Below are 25653 nucleotides of genomic sequence, written 5' to 3'. Positions count from 1 at the left end.
AAAAGAATAAATCAATAACTGATTTTTTTCTGTTGGCGATGTTATGAAATTTCATCCAATGCTCGCTTTTCGAAATTCTTTTCAGGGAATGATGAAAATGCTGTTTTTTTCTAATTTAAAAATAAAAAATAATATAATTAAAAAATTTTAATAAAAATTAAAAATAATATACTGATTTTTTTTTTTTTTTTAATTAAGTTGAAAATTTTACACTTTGAATTTTATATTGTAGTTTTTGTCATAGTATAAACTAAATTTTCATCTAAAATAAAAAAAAATTAATAAATAAATAGTCAAAACTTTGCAGGTTGTCGTGGTGTCATTATTGTCACCGCCACTCCATGTGTGTATGTATTTGAAATATTATCGAAGCAACAAATTAAAATTTTCTAATAATTTTGTATGCACATCCCATTAAATAAAATTAAGTTGGATAAGATTTGGTGTGATTTGATTAGTTATTTGCTTATTTTATATTGTGCGCTATTAGTTCTGCCTTCTCCAAACTGGATAAAGAGGCAAAGCGAATGGGTCTGGTGGTGAACGAGGACAAAACGAAGTACCTCCTGTCTTCAAACAAACAGTCGGCGCACTCGCGTATCGGCACCGACGTCACTATAGACAGTTATAATTTCGAGGTTGTAAAAGACTTCGTATACTTAGGAACCAGCATTAACACCGATAACAATGTCAGCCTTGAAATCCAACGTAGAATCTCTCTTGCCAACAAGTGCTACTTTGGACTAAGTAGGCAACTGAGCACTAAAGTCCACTCTCGACGAACAAAACTAACACTCTACAAGACTCTCATCATGCCCGTTCTAACGTATGGCGCAGAAGCTTGGACGATGACAACATCCGATGAAGCGACGCTTAGAGTGTTCGAGAGAAAGATTCTGCGTAAGATTTTTGAACCTTTGCTCGTTGGCAACGGCGAATATCGCAGACGATGGAACGATGATCTGTATGAGCTTTACGACGACATAGACATAGCGCAGCGAATAAAGATCCAGCGGCTACGTTGGCTGGGTCATGTCGTCCGAATGGAAACAAACTCTCCGGCTCTAAAAGTATTCGATGCGGTACCAGCTGGTGGTAGTAGAGGAAGAGGAAGACCTCCTATGCGTTGGAAAGATCAGGTGGAGAAGGACTTGGCTTCACTTGGTGTGTCCAATTGGCGCCGGTTAGCACGAGAAAGAAACGACTGACGCGCTTCGTTAAACTCGGCCAAAATCGCGTAAGCGGTTATCGCGCCAACTAAGAAGAAGAAGAAGATCCGACTAGATTAAAATTTATAAGTGGCAACATCACATATCAGTAGCTAACTCATGCAATAACTAAGAGTGCAACCTTGCATTAACTTACACTTTTCATTATATTTTAATTCGTTTGCTTTAATGCGCTATGAAAATAAAGTTTGACTCTCTTTTCTAATCGTACTCTCGACCGAACCACGCATTTTTGATGACAGGAGGTGCTCTTCATGGAGGATGGTTTCATGTGCAGAAGTCCATGCAAATGGGGAAAGTTACTGATCGCCATTCACTTTGGAGTGGCTAGGACGATTCTTCTGCACATGGTTCAAGCAGCTCACAACGTCCGGGACTAGCCCACGTATCCTCCAGGTAACTTCCGAACACCCATTCGGGAGTGAGCTAACGTGAGAAGGCGAAACATTCCAGGATAGCTGGTTGTGCGCTGGGTTTGGGACCCGCCACTTAAAAATCCAAGTACTGTCGTTCACTCCGGTGAGCGAGCGTCTCGCAATTATTCGGAATTTTTTAACATCTCGCTAATTTGCGCCCACGCCTCGACGGAAGAGAAGGACGATGCGACCAAAGATTGCTTCTATGAGCGCTTGGAGCGTTCCTATGAGCGCCGCCCCGCTACGACATAAAAATCGTGCTTGGCGACTTCAACGCCAAGGTGGGCAAGGAGGGAATTTTTGGTCCCACAGTCGGAAAATTCAGCCTGCACAACGAAGCATCCGGTAACGGACAGAGGCTGATCGACTTCGCCGGGGCCCGAAACATGGTAGTCTGCAGCACCAGATTCCAGCATAAGAAAATACATCAAGCAACGTGGCTGTCTCTTGATCGGAAACGCGAAACCAAATCGAGCATGTTGTGATAGACGGAAGACACGCTTCTAGTGTATTAGATGTACGTACGATCCGAGGACCCAACATCGACTCGGATCATTACCTTGTTGCAGCCAAACTGCGCACACGCCTCTTTGCAGCGAAAAATGTACATCTAACTACGCAAAGAATGTTCGACATCGAAATGCTGCAATCACAACAGACAGCCAGAAGATTCGCCACTCGACTCTCACTCCTGCTCTCAGAGATCACTGCCCAACAAACCGGCATGCACGAGCAATGGAGCAACATTTCTCGTTCTCTACGTACAGCCGCCGAAGAAGAAATCGGATTCCGATCGGCCCGAAAAACAGTTGGTACGACGAGGAATGTCATGTGGCCGCCGAGAGAAAAGATGCTGCCTATAGAGCCACGCTGTGATCGGGCGCAACGCGAGCCATGTGGGATCGCTACAGAGAGCTAAAAAATGAAGAGAGACGTATTATTCGACAGAAGAAATGAGAGGCCGAAATACGTGAGTGCGAGGAGCTTGAGATGCTGGCCAACAGGAACAACGCTCGAAAATTCTATCAGAAAGTTCGGCGGCTTACAGAAGGTTTTAAGACCGGGGCGTTTTCCTGTAAGAACAAAGACGGCGCTCTGGTGACTGACATCCAGGGCAATCTTAAGTTATGGACTTCTCGAACTTCTTAAATAGTGACAGCTGCGCATGTCGCAGATAATGTGAAGATCCCGATACCCCAATCGTTGACTACGGAATTGTCGTTCCGCTACCCGACCATGACGAGGTGAGAATAGCGATAATGCGGTTAAAGAACAACGAAGCCGCGAGCGCCTACGGACTGCGGACTTAAGTCCGTTATATATACATATATATGAAATTATAATATATTTTTTTAATGAAGTTAGTTTTATTTAATCATGCAAATATTAAAGAAAAAAAATTAAATTTTTATTCGAAATTTTCTCCATTTGCTTTTACACAAGCCTTCAAAAGGCCATGTTGCATGGTTTCCATGGATATTGAAAGATTGTTTGAGATTCTCCAAATTTCTGTGGGGTCTTCAACAGACCATAATTTCCAACTCTGACCACAAACTGTAGTCGAATGTATTCAGATCAGATGCAGATCTGGACTTCCAGACGGCCAATCTTCTGCGGCTATGAACCCAGAAATATTGTTCTTCAGCCACTGCTGGATGGTTTTTGCCTTATGGGCTAGAGTGGAATCTTGCTGGAAGATCCAACGCTCCCCATTGAAGAGAGTACTGCTCAACTGTTTCACCACGCTATCTAATACATCCTCCTTGCCTTCTAAGAGATCTCGCGGAAATGAAGACACGCACAAGACACTCCCCACCATACCATTACGCTGAACCCTTGGAGCAACATTTTTTGCGTCTTTAAAAACTTTAGCAAAGATTTTGACGTTTTGCTTATTTAAAATTGCTTTAACAGTGAAATTTTTCTTATCTGTGAAAGGAATATTTTCATGGCCGTTGAACGCGTGCCACCGAAGAAGCTGCTTGCATCTGTCGAGTCTAATTTTCTTTAAGCGCATAGCATATCTGTAGTATTGTGTGCCTGGAAGGCAAGCTGCGAGAGCTTGTATTTTCTAGATCTAAACGATAGCAATGATAGTACCGAAAACTACGTATTGGAATATTCTGAACTAGCAACCTTAAATACTAGGAAACGTACTAGACCACTTTTATAAATTATAAAAATCTAGTGACTGCTAAGTACTCCCAATAGTAACTACTGAAAAGACACGCTTTCCATAAGAAGTTTTTCATCACGAAAATGCACTCGGAGATTTTTATGGTATTCCTTGCTTGGTGGTTGGCATCACTGGCTGGCATTCATTAGAATGCGCTCATTTGGGTTTCAACAAAATAGTTTCGCTGTGCCCTCACTTTATTTCTTACCTTTGATACTTAGTAGTGCTCATACTTCCAATTATGCGAGCTAAGTACTCGTGTTTTCATTTTATGGCATACACTTAACCCAGTTCACTCTTACCCTGAAAATGTGTTACTATGTAAAAATTCAACGACAATATTTGCATAACCATTTTGCTGGCTGGTAAAAGCAAAGGCAGAAGCAGAATGATTTTTATACTTTTTATCGATTTAAGTTGACTTAAGTTACATGAATATCATTACCAATAACGAGGAAGGCGCTGCATGACAATGTAGCAGCCATACACTCGCTCGTACGTAAGTTCAGGTATGCAGAGATACAAAGTCTGTGCCTGGCGGTGGCAACCAGAACCTGGCATAAGCGGCAAGCACACCAACGCAAGCATTTTAGAAAGGAGCTCCGAAAGAGCTATTCTACTAATAAAATATGTGCTCCTATAAAATATGCAAAACTTGTATCGGAACTTGAGTTGACGTAAAATAGGTGCCGCCATGCCAGTCAGCAGCAAAAGCAGTTATTCTTCTTTCTACAAAGTACGTGCAACAATTCCTGGCAGCTAGAATTAACCTTTTTCTTTCGAAAAAAAAACACAAACAAATAAAAGTGTAAATGAGTAGGAGGAAGGGAAGAGAAGAGATTGAGTGAAGGATAGGATTTGATTTGAAGGCACATAGATTGGCGAAGCAAAATAAAAAAACAACAAAGCGCAAAGAAGTGAAAGGAGTCAAAAATTTAATAATTCGAAAAACGTTTGCACAGCTGAGATGAGCAAAAATTTTACAAGCATGCAACGTGCACCCATCTTTCGTAGGTGTGCATATTTTAGAAAAGCTAACGGTTTATGCTTTTCAATGTAGTCGTGTGTCTTGCGCTGGCTGCTTGTCGGAGCAGTTGCTTCGATTACTAAAACTGACAACCCAGAATCGACGTGCTTTTCGTGATTTTCATGCAAATATTGAAAAATACCCTCCAAGCTATTTGCAAAAGAAATAAGAAATTGAAATAGGTACACACCCAGGCGCACACACATACATATACAAGCACTCCAAGTGGTAATAAAAAAACCAAATTTCGCACTAAAAAGGGAGAAATATATAACCCAGCATAAAAGGAGTAAAAAATATTGCTAGAAATTAGCTACACCAGCTATTCAATAAGGTAAAGACGCTGGCGTATTGGGTGCACAAGCACCGCACCATATGGAGTCACCGCCGGCAGTGTGCTTGCCGCAAAGGGCAGCAACTTTGTGCCAGTATCATTTCATGTGCGAGTATCTTCGCGTGTCTATCCTCTTCATTGTGAAAGCCCAAGCATGCGGCCGCTCATGTGAAAAACTGGCTACACATAGAATCGAAGAGGAAAGGAGGGCACGCGTAAAATGGAGTGACGCAAAGGTGGGGCGTGCACCTGGTCGTGCGGAAAGCAAATTTTTTAACTCAACCAAGCAACTTTGCATACATTTAATGTAGCCCAAGGCAGCGCAGGAAAATCGAAAGTCGAAAACATTTGCAAGGATGTTGAAGAAATGAGGGTTATTTGAGTTGGCTGGCTGACAGAAGCCCAGCGCAGCAGCGCAAATCGAAAGGGAGGAGCGCAACGAAAACGGCGAAGAGGAACAGCGGCACTTGGGCGATGACAACGCAGATAAAACTCGCTGAGATCGTGTGCTTAGTACTACACTCGCAGAGCGGTAACATAGGCATACACGCACACACATGTAGGTGTACACATATCCATGAGAACGTGCAAATATTGCATGTGTTTGAATTTTCAGTCCCGCGTGGCTCGTCGTTGACATGGTTGAGTTGAACGCTGGTTGTCTTTAATTTTATTTTCGAAACTTGTTGTTGTTTTTTTTTTCGTACTTTAACCCTATCCCGTGCTTCTAAGTAGCGCCATATGCATTTAAGTATTTGCGCTTTTGTGTGGTGTATACACGTATGTCTGTGTGTGTTCAAATATAAAATTTGCTTATGGATATTTTCTTGCAAACTCACCAGCAACCTGCAACGTCGCATTTCGACTTCTCGCCACACCCAGCTCATTTTTCGCCTCACACCAATAGACGCCAGCATCAGTTTCGCGGCGCGAGTTTACAACCTGAAAGTAAAAGGAGAAAGAAAAATGAATTACGTTTATTTTTATCAGTTTGAGAGAAGTATAAAAGGACAAAAAACGGAAAAATTGAAGTTTTGGATACAGGTAAAGTGCATGCAGCAAAAAGCTCGTTTTTTGTTAGCTAAATATGCGCTTACTCAGTTTTTATTAACGAAATGCAAATTAAATTCCTATAAAGAAATACCATCTAAGAGAAGAATAAATATGGAATACGAGTATACCTTTTCTTTATTTTTGCTGGGTTTGCTTCCCAAATACTGCTTGAAAAACTTCTAGAATCTAGTTTCAGAAAGCGATCAACAAGTTCGTGCATCATGAAGAGGGGTAAAATTTTACGTGTTCCAACTTTTAGTACAAGAAGCGTTTATTAGTACTTTAGTACTAAATATGTAGGAACTTTAATTTTAACAAAAACTGTATATTTTGCAATAAAATGTGATAACTTGAATAAATGCAATTCTTAGTACAGCCTCATTTTAAAGTAGTACTAAATTTTAGGTGTTATTATTACTGCTTATTACGTGACGCCGCCGCCGTAGCCGAATGAGTTGGTGCGTGATTACCATTCGGAATTCACAGAGAGGTCGTTGGTTTGAATCTCGGTGAAAGCAAAATTAATAAAAACATTTTTCTTATAGCGGTCGCCCCTCGGCAGGCAATGGCAAACCTCCGACAGTATTTCTGCCATGAAAAAGCTCCTCATAAAAATATCTGCCGTTCGGAGTCGGCTTGAAACTGTAGGTCCCACCATTTGTGGAACACCATCAAGACGCACAACACAAATAGAGGAGGAGCTCGGCCAAATACCTAACAGAAGTGTAGGCGCCAATTATTTATTTTTTTTTTATTACGTGAATATTTCCAAAACCATTAGAGAGGAAAATATAAAATACAATACATTTTAATTAAAATTCCAAATTTAAAAAAATACCAAGTTTCAGAAAAACTTATTCATTTAAGTACAAGGCTTAAGTTTTGGTACGAAATGTTATTGTGGTATACATAAATAATAAACACTTTAAGGTTTAGTAAATATTTCGGTTTTTATGCTAAAAACAAATTTTAGTACAATTCATAGTACCATTCATTTAGTACCAAGCCTATTTTTCAGTATGAACTATACATTTAAAGCTATAGTTGCTGGAAGAGAAAGCCGCCCTGGTGGTCAGAAGACCCGACTACATTAAGAAATGACAGCAAAAGACAGTTTAATAGAGCGAAAGCGACACGAGAGAGTAAAGACTGGGACTGCTATTACAGTAAGCTAAAAATTTACAAAAAAGAAGTTAGGAAAGCGAAAAGGTCTGGTTGGAGAACGTTCTGTGGAGAAATCGGAGGAACCACAGGGGCTTCTAGACTACGTAAAATCCTTTCAAAAAACACACTATACCTCCGGATACCTCCAAAAACCGGATAAGAGTTGGACTATTTCGAGTGACGAAACTCTGAAGTTGCTAGTGGACACACCCTTTCCCAGCAACGAATCATCTAACATATTAATCAACAATAGTACAGAAAGACCTAACTCTGACATTGAAGAAATAATCACTGAATCCAGGATAACCTGGGCAGTGAACACATTTAAACCAATGGTAAATCACTGGGTCCACATGGATTATTCCCGGCCCAGATACAACATTCACCCAATTACATTATAGAGTGGATAACGGCTTTATTCAAGGCTGCTCTGAAACTTAAAAGTGTCCCATCAGTATGGAAAGAGGTAAAAGTTGTCTTTATTCCTAAAGCGGGAAAATGTTCACACACAACACCTAAGGATTTCAGGCCAATTAGCCTATCCTCCTTTTTGCTAAAAACATTAGAAAGAATAATAGAAGAGCATATTAAGGCTAACATCAGCCCTAGTAAGCTTAGTATCTCACAACATGCGTACTGTAAAGGGAAATCTACTGAAACAGCACTTAACTCACTTGTTACAGATATCGAGACGTCAATTTATAATAAAGAATTCACACTGGTAGCCTTTCTTGATATCGAGGGCGCGTTCAACAACATCCTACCGGATACCATAATAAAGGCACTGACGGGTTTCGAGATCTCTGGCGCTCTGGTTGAGTTCATCAAAAACATGCTCTTGAGCAGATTTGTGATCGCAACCCTAGGGGCCTCAGAGATCAAGAAAAAAGTTAGCAGAGAAACACCTCAAGGCGGTGTGCTGTCCCCTCTCCAATGGGTGCTGGCATTCAACTCCTTGCTAAAGAGCCTAGAGGAGAGAGGATAGCACGTCGTAGCATATGCGGACGATGTTGCAATGGTAGTAAGAGGGAAATTTCCCAATACACTTAGAGAAGTCATGCCAGATTTACTAAACATGGTTGAAAACTGGTCAAAAGCAAATTGGCGAAGCGTCAACTCCAATAAAACTGAACTCCTCCTATTTACCTGCGAAAGGTCTAAGTGTGTCTAATCGTAACTAATTTTGTAAACGGCCACCGTAGCCGAATGGCTTGGTGCGTGACTACCATTCAGAATTGAGAAGAGAGAACGTAGGTTCGAATCTCGGTGCAATACCAAAATAAAGAAAAAGTTTTTTCTAATAGCGGTCGTCCCTCGGCAGGCAATGACAAACCTCCGAGTGTATTTCTACATGAATATGCATAAAAAAGATCTGCCATTCGGAGTCGGTTTGAGACTGTATGACCCTCCATTTGTGAAACAGCACCAAAACGCACGCTATAAATAGGAGGAGGAGCTCGGCTAAATACTCAGAAAGCAAAGTCTAATAAACCTGTCTTATAAACGTTTTCTTTTCTTCATTCTTTAGCAATCGTATTCCTCAAAGGGATGTTGGACATAGGTATAGAGATAGACGCCTAGTGATGCATGATTAATTATATGGCGTATGAACTACCAAAGACGAATAGCCCTAAGAACGACCCTCTCCACAAAGAAAGGCGCTGCCATTGAAAGTTCGCATATCCCGTGACTAAGCACTCTGAGTATTTGTTTCTCTTTTCCCTTTTGTGCAAGTTTTTATGCCAAATATAGCCAAACAAAATCAAGAAGTTTAGGCCACCTCTTCCTGGACCTATATGAAGAGCACAAAGGAGGCTGTTCCATTTGTTACTCAGCCTATGAATTACTGCACAGTGCAAATGGTCCTAAGAAGGTTGGATTAAAAGCTTTTGCCAAAAAAAGGAAGTTAAGACAGTCACCGAAAAATCTTAAGGAAGGCATAGGTTTCATGTTGAAATAAGACTCGTAGACTGCAGAAAATTGGAAAGCGGTAAGTAAAAAAATTCACTCAAGACATACGAATTTTGTGTGTTATTTTTCGTTGATCATAAATTTAAAGGTGGTCTGAAGAGATGAAAATAAATCGGATACAGGCGGATAAACGTGCAAGGGTTTGAGCGAAAGGACGCAATCCCACAAACCAATCGCAAGTTCAAAAAACTCTCCTGTAAGGCGGCGGGTCATTGTTGTTATGGGATGTATAACAACTTATGGGATCTTATCCATAGTTAGAATCGATGAAACTAGGCGCAAACAGGATTATTTATGTATCTTGATTAGGAACATTCTGGAAGTAGTACAAGATACGGGAACATATCTTCAAAAAATTACGTTTCCAATCCAAAACACTCTGCCAAAATCGTGAAAAGATTGCTTGAATATTTAATAATTTTAGCTGATGAATTTTCCTGTGTAAAGTCTGGCTCTAAATCCTATTGAGAATTGGTGGGCTGACTTGAAATATCAGCCTACCTCGGAACCTCTTTGAATGGGTGTAGGAGAAGTTAAGGAATATTTTAAACTAATAAATTTTGAAATAGTACCAATTGCTCTGTATATAACAAATATTATTTCAGCACAAATACACTCCGATGTTTGCCAGAGCTCGCCGAGAGGTGAGAGCTATAAGAAACCACTTTTTCTATCATTTGGAGTAACATGCACGGAGATTCGAACTGATGCACTTCCGCATGGTAGTCACGTTGGGTTGGCTCCGGCGGCCGAATAACAATAGCATCTTTCTAAGCCCAAAATACTAAATAAATATATAAAGTCGGATCTCTTCTAGCCTTATCGAATTGTGCATGCTAGGATGCTAAATGAAAAGTTGCCTTAAAAGAACCCTGTGTTCTTCTTACGGTGACATTACAATGAAGGATTTACTCCACGAGTTTAAGTTCGTTTCTTAATGGAACAACCCATACACCCCAACTCTAACTAGTTAGTATGTGTATGCTTATTTATCATCACTCAATCACATTATAAACGAAAAATTCAAACGCAATCCCACAAGATATTATTACAAATCAACTTCGAATGTTGTACCATTTTTCAATTTCTGAAACGTTAAACAATTTGCATTATTTATACACGGAAAATCAGGAAAATATGTAAATTGGAACGCCCACACTTTCACTTGCACTTTCACTTTTCCATAAGCTTACTTCCAATTTTCCTTGCTCCTTCTACATACCCTTCCTGTGATTTGTATGGCTGTGTTGGTGGCGCATGGTTGCTCCATGAGTGATGTGAATTTTTAACAGATTACGCACACAACTACACCCATAAGGCATTCGGTTGTTTTTGTATTTTGATAAATTGGAAAGGATTTCAGATTGACGCTAACAATTTTTTGTTGTTTTTATCACCTCATATACAGGTAAATAGATATTTTCAAGGATGTTAGAAATTTTGAGTAGGTAAGTAATTGCAGTAATAAATCATAACCAGGTTATGATGAGATGCAATTTAGCAAAGTTATGCGTCATACGAATTGATGAGGGATGTCAGACGTGATAAGTGAGGGAACGAACTGGGTGTAATGTGTAAGCAAGTGTGTGGGTTGATGGTGCATAAGTAGGGCAGGAGCTAGAAATTGGTTCGATTTGTGTCGCGTGTATGTCTTTACAAGCCCCTTTTTAGGTTAAATGTATCGAGTAAATTGATGAGTGTTCACTTGAAATAAATTGGGTAATTTCAAGAATAGATTTTACTATAAAAATGAAAAATTTAACAAAAAATGTTTTAGCAATACATGCAGCCAACAGCAAATAGGGTCAACATTTACTAAATTTAGGCAAGAAGAAAATCAAAGCAATTCATTTAGTGTGAAGAAGTTAGATATTTAAAGAAAAGAGGTCGCAAATAATATTAATTCTACATAAAGGAAAATATATAGATTTCTTAATTAGTAGCTACGAAGTGGAAGGAACAATGGAACCATGTTTCAGTGGGTACAGAATTTGGCGCATATCTGGGTGATCCTACTCGTTTTCAGTGAATTCGACTATCTGTTGTTGAGGTGAATCATTTTTATAGTTTCTTGACATTTTTTTTTATTTCCGAACAACATTTTTTATGACGTTTTATTTCATGTTTATAATAACTTAACTTAACTTTTGCTTTTTGATTAAACAATTTCGTTATTTTACCACTTTCTAATCAGTTCTCTCTCACAGATATAACGTTTAAAATTATGACACCGCAAAATAACTACGAAAATTATGCTGCTGCCCATGCTTGAGTGCAGCTTCAGACCTTGGAAATGTATATTGGTTTGTTGGTTAAAAACTGTAATAATACAAGTTGGTTTTTCTCCACTAAAAAAATCATAAAATATAGTCGAGTTAAGTCTAAAAAACATTTAGGGAGGCCTAAGGCTTTGGCGTTAAGTCTTAAACTCTGGTAAAGCGACACATTTTTTCGAGCATTCTTTTCTGGCTGATAGTAAAGTAGTGATATAGTTTTTAAGCCCTGAATGGACCTCATGGCTGTTCAAAGAGAATATGTGGATCCACCAAAAGCTTTCTAAAAATTTGTGGCCACCTTCAAACTCGGACTGAAATCCCTTTCAGTTTTACATATGAAATCAACTACATTCAATCAGCAAAGGTTAACGTAATTCTTCACAACACTAAATACGCTCTGGAAACCACCATAGCGTAAGGCAAAGTTAAATCGTACGAGTAGGCGCTTCGCTCACGCGCTGGGAGTAATTTCTTACTATGACATTTGCATTGCTATTGCAACAAGATGCAGAATTATTTTTGAGTACATATGCGTTAGTTTTACTAAATATTGGGTAGCCGAAAAAGTCTTTTCGTATTTCTAATCAAACTTCAACTCATTTTTTTATATTTATAATGAACTTTATTAAACCAAATATGTACCATTTTGGTGGACCACCTTTTACCATTTTTCTTCTAGAGACATTATTCCATCAGTGCAAAACGTTTGTGGTTTCTTGGCGAAAAACTGCGGCAAGTAATTTTCACAGGCTTCTCTTGAAGCAAACTTTACTCCATTAAGGTAGTTCTGCATTGACCGAAACAAATGGTAGTCCGATGGTGCAAGGTCAGGGCTATATGGTGGATGCATCAAAACTTCCCAGCCAAGCTCTCCCAGTTTTTGCCGAGTCATCAAAGATATGTGTGGCCTAGCGTTGTCTTAATGGAAGTCGACGCCCTTTCTGCTGATCAGTTCTGGCCGTTTTTTTTCGATTGCTTGCTTCAATCTCATCAGTTGTTGACAGTAAAGTGTAGAATCAATCGTTCGAGCAGGCTGAAGCAGCTCATAGTGGATGATTCCTTCCAATCCCACCAAACACACAGCATAACCTTTCGAGGCGTCAATCCTGGCTTTGCGACCATTTGTTGAGCTTCACAACCCTTGCACCATGATCTTTTTCGCACATTACTGTCTTATTTGATCCAATTTTCGTCTCTTGTTACCATTCGCTTCAGAAATGGTTCGATTTCATTTCGTTTCAGCAAAGAATCGCAGATGTTAATTCGGTCCATTAAATTTTTCACAAACAATTCATGTGGTACCCAAACATCGAGCTTCTTTTTGTAACCAGCATTTGTTAAATGGTTCAAAACCGTTTGATGATGAATGTTTAGTGCCTTGGCGATGTCATGGCAGCTTATGTGACGGTCCTGGTCAATCTTTTCCATAATTTCATCGACTTTTTCAACGATAGGTCGACCGAAGCGAGCGAACCATTGTTGTGCTACACGAACTGATACAGCATCGTCTTCGTAAACTTCACAAATTTCATTGGTGGCTTGCGTAGAATTCTTCCCTTTTTTATACAAAAATTTCAAAATACAGCGAATTTCTTCATTATTTTCACTCATTTTTGAACAGCTATAACTTTTTTTTAACTTCTCCGAATTTAATTTTTTTTGGTTAAATGAAGCTTAAAATGTCACCTTTCTAACACCATATGATATGACACAATGTGATTGGTAGCACTGGAGATAGATGACTCCAACGACATCTATTGAAAAAAAGCGAAAAAACTTTTTCGACTACCAATATTTTAAATTTACCTCGGCGATGCTTTACTTATACGTAGTAAATATTATTCAGTTACTTAGATTGCAGGGTGGGATATCGCTTCAGTTGATTACTCTAGGAAAAGAGGGAGTTGATTTCTCGTTTTATGTTAGATGCCACGTGCAAAGGACTACATAGGATGTCTACATATTGACCAGGATGAAAGATAAGAGGCACGAAACGACCACGATCATAATCAGGGTACTCTGTGAAAATGGAATACATGTGCGACGTTTGAGTCACTCCGAGGATGTACTTCATATTGAGTTCTCAGAGTTGGAGTTCTAAATATCTTAAGCCGCATTTTTAATAATAAGGCTATATTTTTATTATTGTGAAGGGATTTTGTTTTGCGACCTGAAAGATCTATTTCTGGGAGCCCAGCTTCTTCAATAATTTTTAGTATTTGTCTATTTTATTGAGTTTTATTGCCTTCTCGGGCTACAAATGTTTACCCAGGTGTTTGTCTCTCTCATGCAGCAGTAGTAGATACGATGTTTGGCCGTATTATCTTCCTTCCCACAGTGTCTGCAAGTTCCATTGGAGTATAATAAGGCTCAAATAGAGAAGGAACCCTTATCACTACATCCAACTAAGCAATGTGAAATAGGAAAGACGGAATAGTAGACAACCAAGTGTCCAACAAGTCGCAAGCGAATATAGGATTAACGCTTTTTTCTGTGACTTTAGCGGATTTAAAGGGTTGTTTCTAATTATTGAGCTCACAAAGGGAGTTTTCACTTTAAATGCACTATACTGAGGTATAACGCTTTCTTCAGGATTGCCATACCAAAGAGTGCTCACTAGTTGTCTCTTCTGTGGCAATTAACTGCGTTCTAGCCTGTGCAGACTCTACTTTTTGGAGAAGGAGCCGAGGGGGCTTATATTATTACTTATAAGATACTGACAACTATAAGATGTGGGTAAAATAAAGACGAGGGATAAGATATTGCAAAGGAACTGTGTGACCTAGTGTTATCATCGGAGGGCGACGCAGGTGAGAGGTTTAAAAATGTGGGACCTCCACGGTCGCTCCGATGATATATTTTAAAGAAAAAGAAAAATAAAGAGGCGTGTCAATATCGAGTTATTATCATTTATTATTATTTATTAATACTTGGATGTATGTAGATATGAATGTAGCAAGATCATACAATATATAAGAACACGGAGTTATGTATGTATTAATGGTATACAATACAAGATGGTATGGAATTATAATTACCTTTGTCGGCTGACACGTCCTGATCCTTGGGTTAGAAAAATCTCAGTGAAAATGAAATTTAAAATTAAGGCGAAAGTAACCTCGCCGAACAGCGTTTAACACGGTAAACGTTTGAACTGTTCGGCGGGGAAATGCCAAGGTTAACGACCTTAACGTTGCAGCGACTGAAACCGGTGGCTTGCAACAGTCGGAACGGTAGGCGCAGTTAACATTAGGGTGGCTAAACATTTATTGGACTTTAGGGTGTGGCCTAACCGCCTAGAGATATGTTGCATCTCGATTGCAGGTCACTTACTTTTAGAACCCTCTTAAATTCTCTGAAAGATTAAGTTGTTTTTAGTACCCAAATTACTAACAGTCCAAAGATCAGGTATACTCCTCTTGATGAATATTTATCTAAATGTTTTCTTCCGCCTAAATAGTTAGTTAAGTTTGTTGTTGTTGATTTTAAAAGCGAAGTGCTTGAAAATTATGGGGGAAATTGGAGTTTTGGAAACGATTTCTAAATAAAACAAAAGACATACTTCTCTTTACATAGCCATGCAGAACTTTCAAGGGCATCATCAAAGACGAAACGCAGAATAGGTAATAATTACAGGTCGACGCAGATTTGGACTGCCGGATCAAAGCATATCCCAAAGGTTTAGGTAACTGTCTATAACGGCAGATAACGAGAAGGCTCATGAATTGGCCAGAACCGAAGGCCTTCTTGATGAGTACGAAGCAGGAACCTTCTGAGAAGATCAAAGCTGTCATGACTAAAGCACATTCGGTCCTTTTTAAGCATGCAGTTAAAATAGTTCCCTCGTATAAGTCGCGGTGTCATAGCCGCAAATTTGAGTTCAAATGCTTTTCATTATCTCTCTGAGTGATCGTCAATGGCATACAAATAAAACACAACTAGATATCTTCAAGTGCCCTTTGACTAACCAATATAAATAGTAACTAAGAAATGCAAGTGGTTTAAAGAAATAAGTACATCGTGGTAAAGGACTGTAAAAGGATTTCAGGGTATCAAAATAGTGTTTCACTTGCTAAACAGTTGGACATTGGGTTAGCTATTTCGTGATAGAGGGTTGGATAAACCTATCATATCCACTTGGCAATGTGCAATGGCAGTTTTTAAATTAAAAAAAAAAAATTAATGTTGTCACAGGTTGAGAAGGATAAATCCTTAACCTGTATAAGCCCACACAAGATTTTAATAATGCATCAAGAATCGGGATCCATTTAGCATACAACAATGACTTTTATATGGGTATTCCTGTTTGGATTGGACTTTGCTGCATTTAAGTATTATTTATTCTTTTTTCTATTAAAAATAAGGAAGTTAAATTACATCAAAGCAAAAAAATAACCCGCGGACTTTTTTCAAATTACATTAATTTACAATCAGATATTTGAAACGCCACATAAATGGCAAGAGTTTTAAAATACTTTTGATCCCAAACTAATTGCTCTTTTAAGTTACTTTATGCATTTCATTTAAGAAATTAAAACTTTATTTGAGTTGTGAAAGCAAATAAGAATTCACGCATAACAAGCAACAATTTAACGCTTGACTTAAACAACCTAACTGGGAAGAAAAATTGCATATATTTTTCAGAAGACAACCTACATATTTTCAAGTCAGTCAAACACACACGTACGAGTATTTACTTACTAGTGTGCGTGGGTATTCCCCACATTTGAAATTGAACTACCGAATGGAATCAGAAAGTGTGCATGCATGTGTGTACAATACATATGCACAAAATGAAAATATACAGACATATGTGAATATAAGCAAATAAAGCACCTTAGCGTTTCGTAGTATTAGGTCATGTACATACGTATATGTGCCTACATATGCATGCATTTACCCGTACGTACTTACACTAACACTTTACCAGAAATGTTCAGTACTTTTCATTGAACCACCAGCTGCTTTGCCGCTCGTTATACTTGAACGCATTCACAAAATTGTTCAAAACTCAATTTATAACAAATATAACGAGCAACACTTGTGCAAATAAACCCCGCAGCAAATAAACACACATGTACAGGCACACACATCTATATATACATTTTCGCATTTTTAGAATATGTGTGCGTAGATCGAGGGAATATTTGAATAAAGAGAAGATGCCATTTGAGTCCGTATGAAAATATTTATTTTGGTAAGCGCGAATAAGAAGATAAAACTTCGAAATACATAAAACAGAGAGAACTTTGAGAAAAATATAAAATAATATTATAAATATAATAAGTTGAAATTCCTCTTTGTAGGACATTCGATTTGAGGTTGAATTCTTGAATTCAGGGCTTTCATATAAATTGTAAAGTGATATGAATAAAACTTTAATGCAGATGCAGCTAAGGGAATTCAAACAGGTAGTCGACATGCACTTAACCCACTGTCAGGCAGATATTTCTGTATTCATACTCATCCCTGGGCAGATTCATTAGAGGTAGGAAAAGAGAATTTACATCGGCATACAAATATTTTAATTGGTGGCATGGAATAGAATATTTTTGTAATAAAACGAAATTAGATGGTTAGTACCAATTATATTGAATTACACATTCTTATATCTAAATACAAAATACATATCTTTTTATAGTACACAGACACAACATTTTTAAGGCACCTGGATATTTTATTCAAAGTGTCCTTTCCCACAATATTATAATTTTAGAACAAACCAAAATGCTTCCGTGTTTGAGATAATTTTTAGTTTAGTGCAGATTTGAGCACTCATTGCAAAGTCAACTTTTCACAAAACTAGCAGGTCCGTGCAAACTCATTTACAACAAACCTTTTTTTTTGTATTGCTAAAGAGTAATTAGTCATATACAAGCTTAAGCGCTCCGTTTCTGCGAATTTCAAATATCATCAAACAGATCGAGCTCCTCCACGAATACAGGGTAGCCAATATTCGACGGACCCATCTGGCAACCCTGTATATTTTGACAAAAACGTCAGATCGCTTAATGGCATACCGCGTTGGAAGCGTCAGCCCAAGCAGATTTTGACCATGGAACAGTACACGCCCCGCGACATTCATTCAACAAAAGAAGTCAATTGTGAAAACTCAACGTGCGTATAAATCTAAGTTAAAATTAAATCTAAACTAAATAATGTGAAAAGTGCGCCTTCTAAGAACACCATTAAACGTTTGTACGAAAGGTACGACCAAGGTTTTTGTACGATCAAGACGATCGGATGAGAAGATTGTTCTTGTACGGGTCAGTGTTGAGACGTCGCCAAGGACATTCCAAAATCGCTGTTCTCAGCAGTTGGGCATTGCTCGGACCACTTTACAACGAATATCCGCATTAATTTGCATTTATTCTCGTATAAGATTCAATTGACGCAAAGATTGTTGCCTGCGGACAAGCCTCGTCGATTGGAATGGGCCCAAAAAACACACGCAAATATATATGTATGTAAAGGGTTTTCCAATAACAGGTGTTATGTTGCATATCCCGCTATTTCAGTAGATGCCACTTTTGAAGCTGTAATTTTTTGATATTTGACAAGTAGAAACTACGCCATTAATAAAAATGGAACGATACAGGCTTAAACAACGCATTCAAATTATTAAAATTCACTATAAAAATTATGAAAATTTGGCAAAGGCGGTTCGGAAAACTCAAACATTTTTGGGTCATCGTGAAACACCTTGTCAGACCGCAATACAGAAATTGGTGAAAAAATTCGAGCTATTGGGACAAGTTAGTGATGTGAAGAATAAAACCCGTGCACGTCGCTTAAGAACAGCCGAAAATATTTCGGTTGTAGTCGAAAGTGTTGAAAAAAACCCAGGTTTGTCCATTCCTCGTCGTTCTTTGAAATTAGGCAATCTACAAACGTCATTACACTGTATTTTGGATAAAAATTTGGGTCTCAGGGCTTATAAAGTCAAGTTAACACAAGAACTCAAGCCGTCGTAAGTTAAATATTTAGTACAAAGTTAAACCTTTGCAAAAATTCATCCTTTCCATAATGAATGAAGCTTAGGGCAAACTCATTTTTTACAACTTACGACTTCTGGTACAAAGTTTTAAATTTAATACAAGTTTCCATATTAAATTTATCTTCTTCATATTAATTAAGACTTGTCCAAATTTGGTCACTTTTACGGCAACTTACGATTTTTAATACTAATTTAGTACAAGCCTAGACTTACTGTAAAAAATATATTTCTACATTAAACCAGACTTAATTCCAACTTGCATATTTATGGTGAAATTAAAATTATTTTAGTACATCAATTGAATGTTGCAAAAAATCGTTAAGCGAACTGTGTGGTAAGCTACACCGTCGTATTAGAACCACATGTCGTCGCAATCTCCGTTGCTAGCGGTGTATTTCATTTTGTTTATTTAAAATTTTTATTAATACTTAAACTTGAAAAAATAAAAATTTGAAACAAAAAAATAATAATTTCTCGAAAGAAAAATTCTAGTGCTCTAAGAACTTTCCGAACAGATATATTTTTTTAAAATAAATTTTCTTAATTTTCGATTCATGATGGCTTGCCAAAACTTACTGAACAGAAATGCCAGCACAGTTTGCCATTCTCTAGGTAGGTGAAATGGTTGAAGTACTAGACTGTCACTCCCCAAGTAGCACCAAAGCGCCGCTTTGGTACCATTATGAGACCTCCAACAGGTAGATATCTACAGCCAGTCAGAGCTGTTAATATAATGGAGAAGATTGATTAGATTTAGGTTGGCGCACTACCCCAGGCTGTCGAAAGAAGGAGCTTCCAGTTAATCGTCTAACAGCCAAACCCGGACATTTACAGAGGAAGTGCTTAATAGTCTCCTTCTTTGAAAGGTCCCCACAGCTACAGTCAAACCATAGTTATCGATATCGATAGTCTTAATGCAATTAAAAGTCTCCCAATATTATTGAGAACAGCTAACAACTTTGAAATATTTTTTTAGGTATTCATCGTTGGTATCATTTTCTTCTTGTAAGAGCCCACGTTTTATGCAGATGATTTAAGATGATACCTTTTCTTAAAACTTCTGCGTGGCAGAGCACTTTTAGAACAACTCAAAAAATTTAATTAACCTTTATATGTAGGTATCTCTATGTCAAATACTCCATAACAAACATATAATATAATAATAGCAAAAGTGAACCTTTAATAAATATAAGGCAAAGTTGGCTCTTTCGAATAGTCAGATTTTACAACTGAGCTTAAACTTTTCAACTTTCCCCCAGTTGCCCCCAATGCAATCAACTCAATCACATCCATATTGCCTTGTTGTTCAGTGTATAAAAACGCTACAACAAAGCACACAAATATATCAAATCAAGTAGAATACAAAAGGATAATGTTGGCAAACAAGCACACATTTACTCTCGCACACAATCATAACCAAATGAAGGCAAACATTTCAGCAAATAAGAGAAGAATACGCGCCAATGTAAATATACATACATATATCCATAGAAATACTACTGCAAACACAGACTCACATATACAAAGACTGGTAGATGTTTATAGGAAGCATACGAGCAGCGTTAAATGTAATAATGGAATAATACTTAGGTAGTCTACACTTAAATAAATACGAGAACAACAACAAAACGACCAAACAATAGGTATACAGAAGCAATAAAGCCAAATGTAATGATACAAGTCCCAAACAAGTTGTTAAGTTTAAATGCCGACAAAAAAGGTAGTGTGGCAAGAAAAGCGGCGAGCAAGACAGTGCCGAAGGACTTGCTTCAAGGAGCAAATATATGGCATATGCAACACCGTATGCCTGGGTATTTGTAAACAACAAATAAATACTTAAAACTTAAAACTAGTCGCTTAACGTACACACACACAATGTGTGAGTGAAAGGATTCATTTTCGCTTTTCGCGCATTGTTCGTGCAACACGGCGTACATAGCACTGATATGTGAGCTTTCTAGTTCGCGAAAGGATCACATCTTCAATGCCATATTTACATTTCAAGGCAGCACAGAAATATGCCCGCACACGCGCGCACTCCTACACGAAACACGCATACGTGTGCGTTAACTAAATTGTGCGTGCGTGGAAAACGGTAAACTTTAAGGAACGGCAGCAGCTGGTACGAGTGTTACATATGTATGCGGCGATATTTCATTTCAGTCGGAAGAAAATTGTGGTTTTGTGGTTATTTTCGAAGTTTTCGCAGAATAAGTAGAAGATGTGCGACGTTTGTTGTGGTTGTCAGTTATTTTGTTTTTGGTGTTCCTTTACTAACTACACACAAAGTGCGCTAGCTAGGTTATACGCGTGTGTGTGGAAGCGGGATGTGTGTATGTATGCAAGAAAAAATATCTAACAGAAAAAAGAGCGCAAACAAGTTGAAAGTCGTTTGCGAGCAGTCGAGCGCATCCAGGCAACGCAGCCAAAGCGAAATTAAGTCGATAAATTTTCGTTGATGGCAGCATAAATAAATTGCGTGAATTCTTGTTTGGGACTTTTTTTTGTTTTGATGTAAGACATTTTTTATTTTTTTTTTTGTGCTTCGCTTTTATACAGTTTTTTTTTTTTGTTATTTCAGAATGAGTTTACATCCATAACAGCGCGCTGATAACGCAATGATGTTTGTTTTTCAGGTTGGCCTTGCGGATATGGTTTGGTTTGCTGAATATTAGATTTGGCTGATCTGACAGTGTGATAAATTGTTTTAATGTGAAAGTTTTAAATGTTTAAAATTGAGTAATGTTAAATAATTCCTATACAATTTTTATTTCAAAGCGATGGTAGGGTAGCTGAAAGAATGCTTGCTGAAAGAAGAAAAAATAGACGGAAGTTGTTTTACAGTAATAAGGAAAAATTCTTCTATAGTTGGAATTTTATCAAAAATTCGAGCATGTAAACTAGTAGCTTAGTGCAAGTCTGCTGCGCTTTGTAAAACTTGGTCAAAATCGCATAAGCGGTTATGGCGCCAATCAAGAAGAAGAAGAATTTAGAAGGAAACGAAATCATCACCTTAGAATATTTTTCGATGTTAAGAAACTTAGAAAAAGAGAATATCACTAGAGGATATCCGCTTTTTCACTGACAGTCAAGCGGCCGTTCGAGCACTCAACTCCTCTTATACCCACTCAGATGTGGTTCGATCCTGTCAGAATTCTGTCCAAGTTATCTGGATACCGGGTCACAGTGGATTCGAAGGTAACTGCAAAGCTGATGAGCTCGCGAGAGCTGGAGCTGCGCAACCAAATGTTACAAAACATTCCGCTCGCAACATGTAAAATGATCATTGATCGAGAATTTCACAGCATTGCTGATCGGAAGTGGCGAGTGGAAACTACTTGCATTACGACCAGACAAATCTGGCCATCCTACAATCTGAAACAGACAAAACTTCCTATAAGTCTTTCGAAACACGAACTAAGGCATATTATATCTCTTATCACCAGCCACTGCCTTTTGGGCACTCACGCACGTCGGATCGGGGTTCCTCAAAACGACCTGCGCAGATACTGCGAGGACGAAGATGAGGAAGTATCGAACAGGCATTTGTTGTGCAGTTGTCCCGGTCTAGCCAGAAGTCGACTCGCTCTTCTAGGCTCTCCAACAATTGACAATCTTTCAGTACTCTCGGACCTGAAAATCGAATCTCTCATTAAATTCTCGAAACGAATTAATGTCTTGGACCAGAATCTATAGTAAAAATCTCGGTTAGGTGGGAAAATTATATAATATAATGAGCTCTAGAGCAACACAGCGGACCCAAGTTGCGGTCTATGTGGCACTCCAATGCGGGGTTACCTTTAAACCAACCAACCAACCAAGCCCATTCGAATTGATGAGCTTCAGCTGTCCTAAAAATATGTTCAAATGTTTTGCAAAAAGTGATTGCTGTGAGTGATCAAAAAATGCTGTATTATAAATTACACACAAAATTAATTTTTTCTTAAAACCAGTGACAATTTATGAATTTTCAACAGGGTAAGTCTTCTGGTAAATAGCGAACAAATAGCACAATTTTGATAACAAAGTCGAAAATTCATACAAACTGAATTTTTTCAAAACCTTCAAAATTTGTGAATTTTAGAACAGGGCAAGAAAAAAGAGATCAAAATGTACTATTGTGAAAACCAAATCTGAATTTTTACAAAATGAGATTTTTTCGTTTTTAAATTTTAGTGCAGGAGAATTTTTTTATATTTCATTACGAACAGCAAATGTTTTTTAGATTACAAATTCTGGTTTTAGTACGAAATAGAATTTTCTTATGCTTATTAATGTAGACTATTGTTTAAGGTTGTAGGTGGGCCATAACGTTCTGCTAATTTTGTATTTCGTCTGCCCTCCATCTATAATCCGCGATGCGAAGGTATTTTAGGGAAATTGCACTCTTGACTGCACCTAATGGTGTGAATACCGATTCTGCAAGAGCGTTATTCATGATAGATCCCCCTCTTTCCAGTTCATCTGCGTTTTCGTTACCATCAATGTTCCGATGTCCCGGGACCCAAATTAAGGTACCTGTTTGGTTTTCACTCAAGGCTATTACTATTATTTTGTTCCACCAGTTTAGAGGTTGTTGTAGCCGAGTCCACTGTCTGGATTGCAGCTTGGCTATCCGAGAATATCGATATTGCCCTTAAAAGATAAATCTGCAATTAGTAGCCTACAGACTTCCTCAATTGCCAGTACTTCCGCCTGGAAGGCACTGCTGGTATTAGGAAGACGCATAGATTTCTCAATTTTATTTGTTCTCAATATACCAGCTCCAACACCATAGTCTATTTTACTGCCATCTGTATAGACTGTAGTGTCGAAGTTGTTTAGAGAGAATCGCTTGTTCCATTCTTCCTTAGATGGAAAGAGAGTTGCGAAACTCCTATTGACTGTTACCGTCAGGACGATGTAGTCAGTCCTCACAGAGGTTGGCTGATTTTTTCATAATAATAGACTGGCATGACCATAAGTTTTTTCTTTCCAGCGACTCGCTTCATTTAACCTAAATGCACTCATGGTTGCCGTCTTCTTAATATTTAAGTATTTTGGAATAGTGTGTGTCAGTGCATTGAGAGCCCCTCTAGGACATGATCTGATTGTACCGACCTTTGTTGCACAGGCTGATCTTTGTATTTTGCCGAGTAATTTGGTATTGCTCCCCAGAGCTTTCCACCAAATTACCGAACCATATGATAAAATAGGTCGTATAATCGCCTTATACAGCTATGATGTGTGATTAGGTTGACGACCCCATTTTCTTTCAAGCATACGTTTACATGCATATAAAGCAATTTCTACTTTCCATACTGGTTCTTCGACGTTTAATTTCCAGCTAAGGTTGGAGTCCAGAATTACCCCTAAGAACTTTGCACTGGGAGAGAGAGAGAGTTTGTCCGTTAATATTTGGTAGAGTAATTCAGGATAAGGGTATTAAATTTTATCCATTCCATTGTGGCATAGATTTAGTACAGATTTCATAAATTTATGCGAGTACTATTTTGTTTTTCTTTTTTTAGTTTGAATATCTCAATTTGCACTTCTTTTTGGGTGTTTGGTCGAGCTGCTCCTCCTATTTATGGTGTGCCTCTTGATGTTGCTCCACAAATGGAAGGACCTACAGTTTTAAGCCGACTCCGAACGGCAGATATAATATTTTTATGAGGAGCCTTTTCATGACAGAAATACACTCGGAGGTTTGTCATCGCCTGCCGAGGGGCGACCGCTATTACAAAAATACTTTTTCTTCACATTGGTGTTTCACCGAGATTCGAACCTATTTACTCCGAATTCCGAATTATATAATTACTAGCTGACCCGGCGAACTTTGTTCCGCCCTAGAGGCAATAAAAACATGCCACATATAATTGACCATGTGAGAAACATTGATCTTCAAGATTCAGACCAACTGTCAAGGATTAGCCTTCTGATTTTTTAATGGTCATGGAGAATGCAAGACGGATCGGAAATTGAAGTATTTTAAACTCAAACGGAAGATCGGTTGGGATCATCGCTGGGATCATCGGGATCCTCGGAGTGAGAACTTCTTCACTTTCCAATTTGTTCCAATGATATCATTTTGAATTATGAAGTTTAGTTTAATGATGTTTGCGAATACATTATTGATAAGTTTGTCTTTCGATGAGACAAAGCTACAGAAATTCTGAGGAAAGGAAATCAATCCGCTCGATTCGTCGACAGGTACTCGACCATTACCGATAGTCAGTAAATGCTCAGAGAAATCATCAGAAGATCTATCATTAAGTAATGCAACTCTCATATTTATTGTCAGCTGAAGTTTCTTCACAGCGCCATGGATTCGATGATTTGAGGCAAGCGTTTATTTCGTCAGCAGCCGTTGATCTTGGAATTACAGGCAGTGTTTGGCGAAAGTCGCCAGACAGTAAAATCATTCCGCCTCCAAAAAAGTCAATAATGGCAATTTCAGTCTTCCACTAAGGCAGCACAATCCGCTCGTTTCTCCGGAAAACTTCAATGTGCCACAATACTCGCAAACAACGTTCATTGGCCCAATGCAAACGCTAGGATGCAAGCAGTAATCAGTGTTGCAATCATATCGAAACGCTGCACGATTCAAATCAGCACTTGATAATTCTCTTCTTGTGCGTCGAAAATCATCTACTTGTTGATCTCTGTTATTCCCTCCCCGATATCGCATTGCCAACCAAGCCGTATCACGGGCTCCCTCGCTTTATTCTTGTAATTCAGAAGTCGAGCCACACTAATGTGGCGCTCTTTACGGGCAATTCCTTGTGCTTCCTTCTTGCATTACGGCTTTGTCGGAAAAGATTCGATCGTCTTGGTCACGGCATTGATAATGATGATTCAAAGAGAATACAAATTACTGTGATTATTTATTTCTGACACAATTTATATTATCAAATTTTCTACTTAATCATAGACAAAATTACGTTTAGCTGTCATTTGCGTTTTGTTATTCCATATCAGATGCGTTTTTGTTATACCACATTTTATAGTGACTTCACGGAAACGCGTTC

At 38.3% G+C, this 25653-nt stretch overlaps 1 protein-coding gene across 1 annotated transcript in view; it reads right to left on the bottom strand.

Moving 5' to 3' along the window:
• LOC129248825 (roundabout homolog 2) overlaps positions 1 to 25653 on the bottom strand; it is a 136367-nt gene that overhangs the window by 72248 nt on the left and 38466 nt on the right. Inside the window, exon 3 of the mRNA XM_054888437.1 lies at positions 6022 to 6124. Within this exon, the coding sequence (XP_054744412.1) occupies positions 6022 to 6124 (103 nt within the window). The remainder of the gene's footprint in view (positions 1 to 6021; positions 6125 to 25653) is intronic.

This window comes from Anastrepha obliqua, chromosome 5, assembly GCF_027943255.1.
Source record: "Anastrepha obliqua isolate idAnaObli1 chromosome 5, idAnaObli1_1.0, whole genome shotgun sequence".
Lineage (NCBI taxonomy): Eukaryota > Metazoa > Arthropoda > Insecta > Diptera > Tephritidae > Anastrepha > Anastrepha obliqua.
Note: the sequence above shows the minus strand (reverse complement) of the source record. Positions and strands in the feature narration are given on the sequence as shown.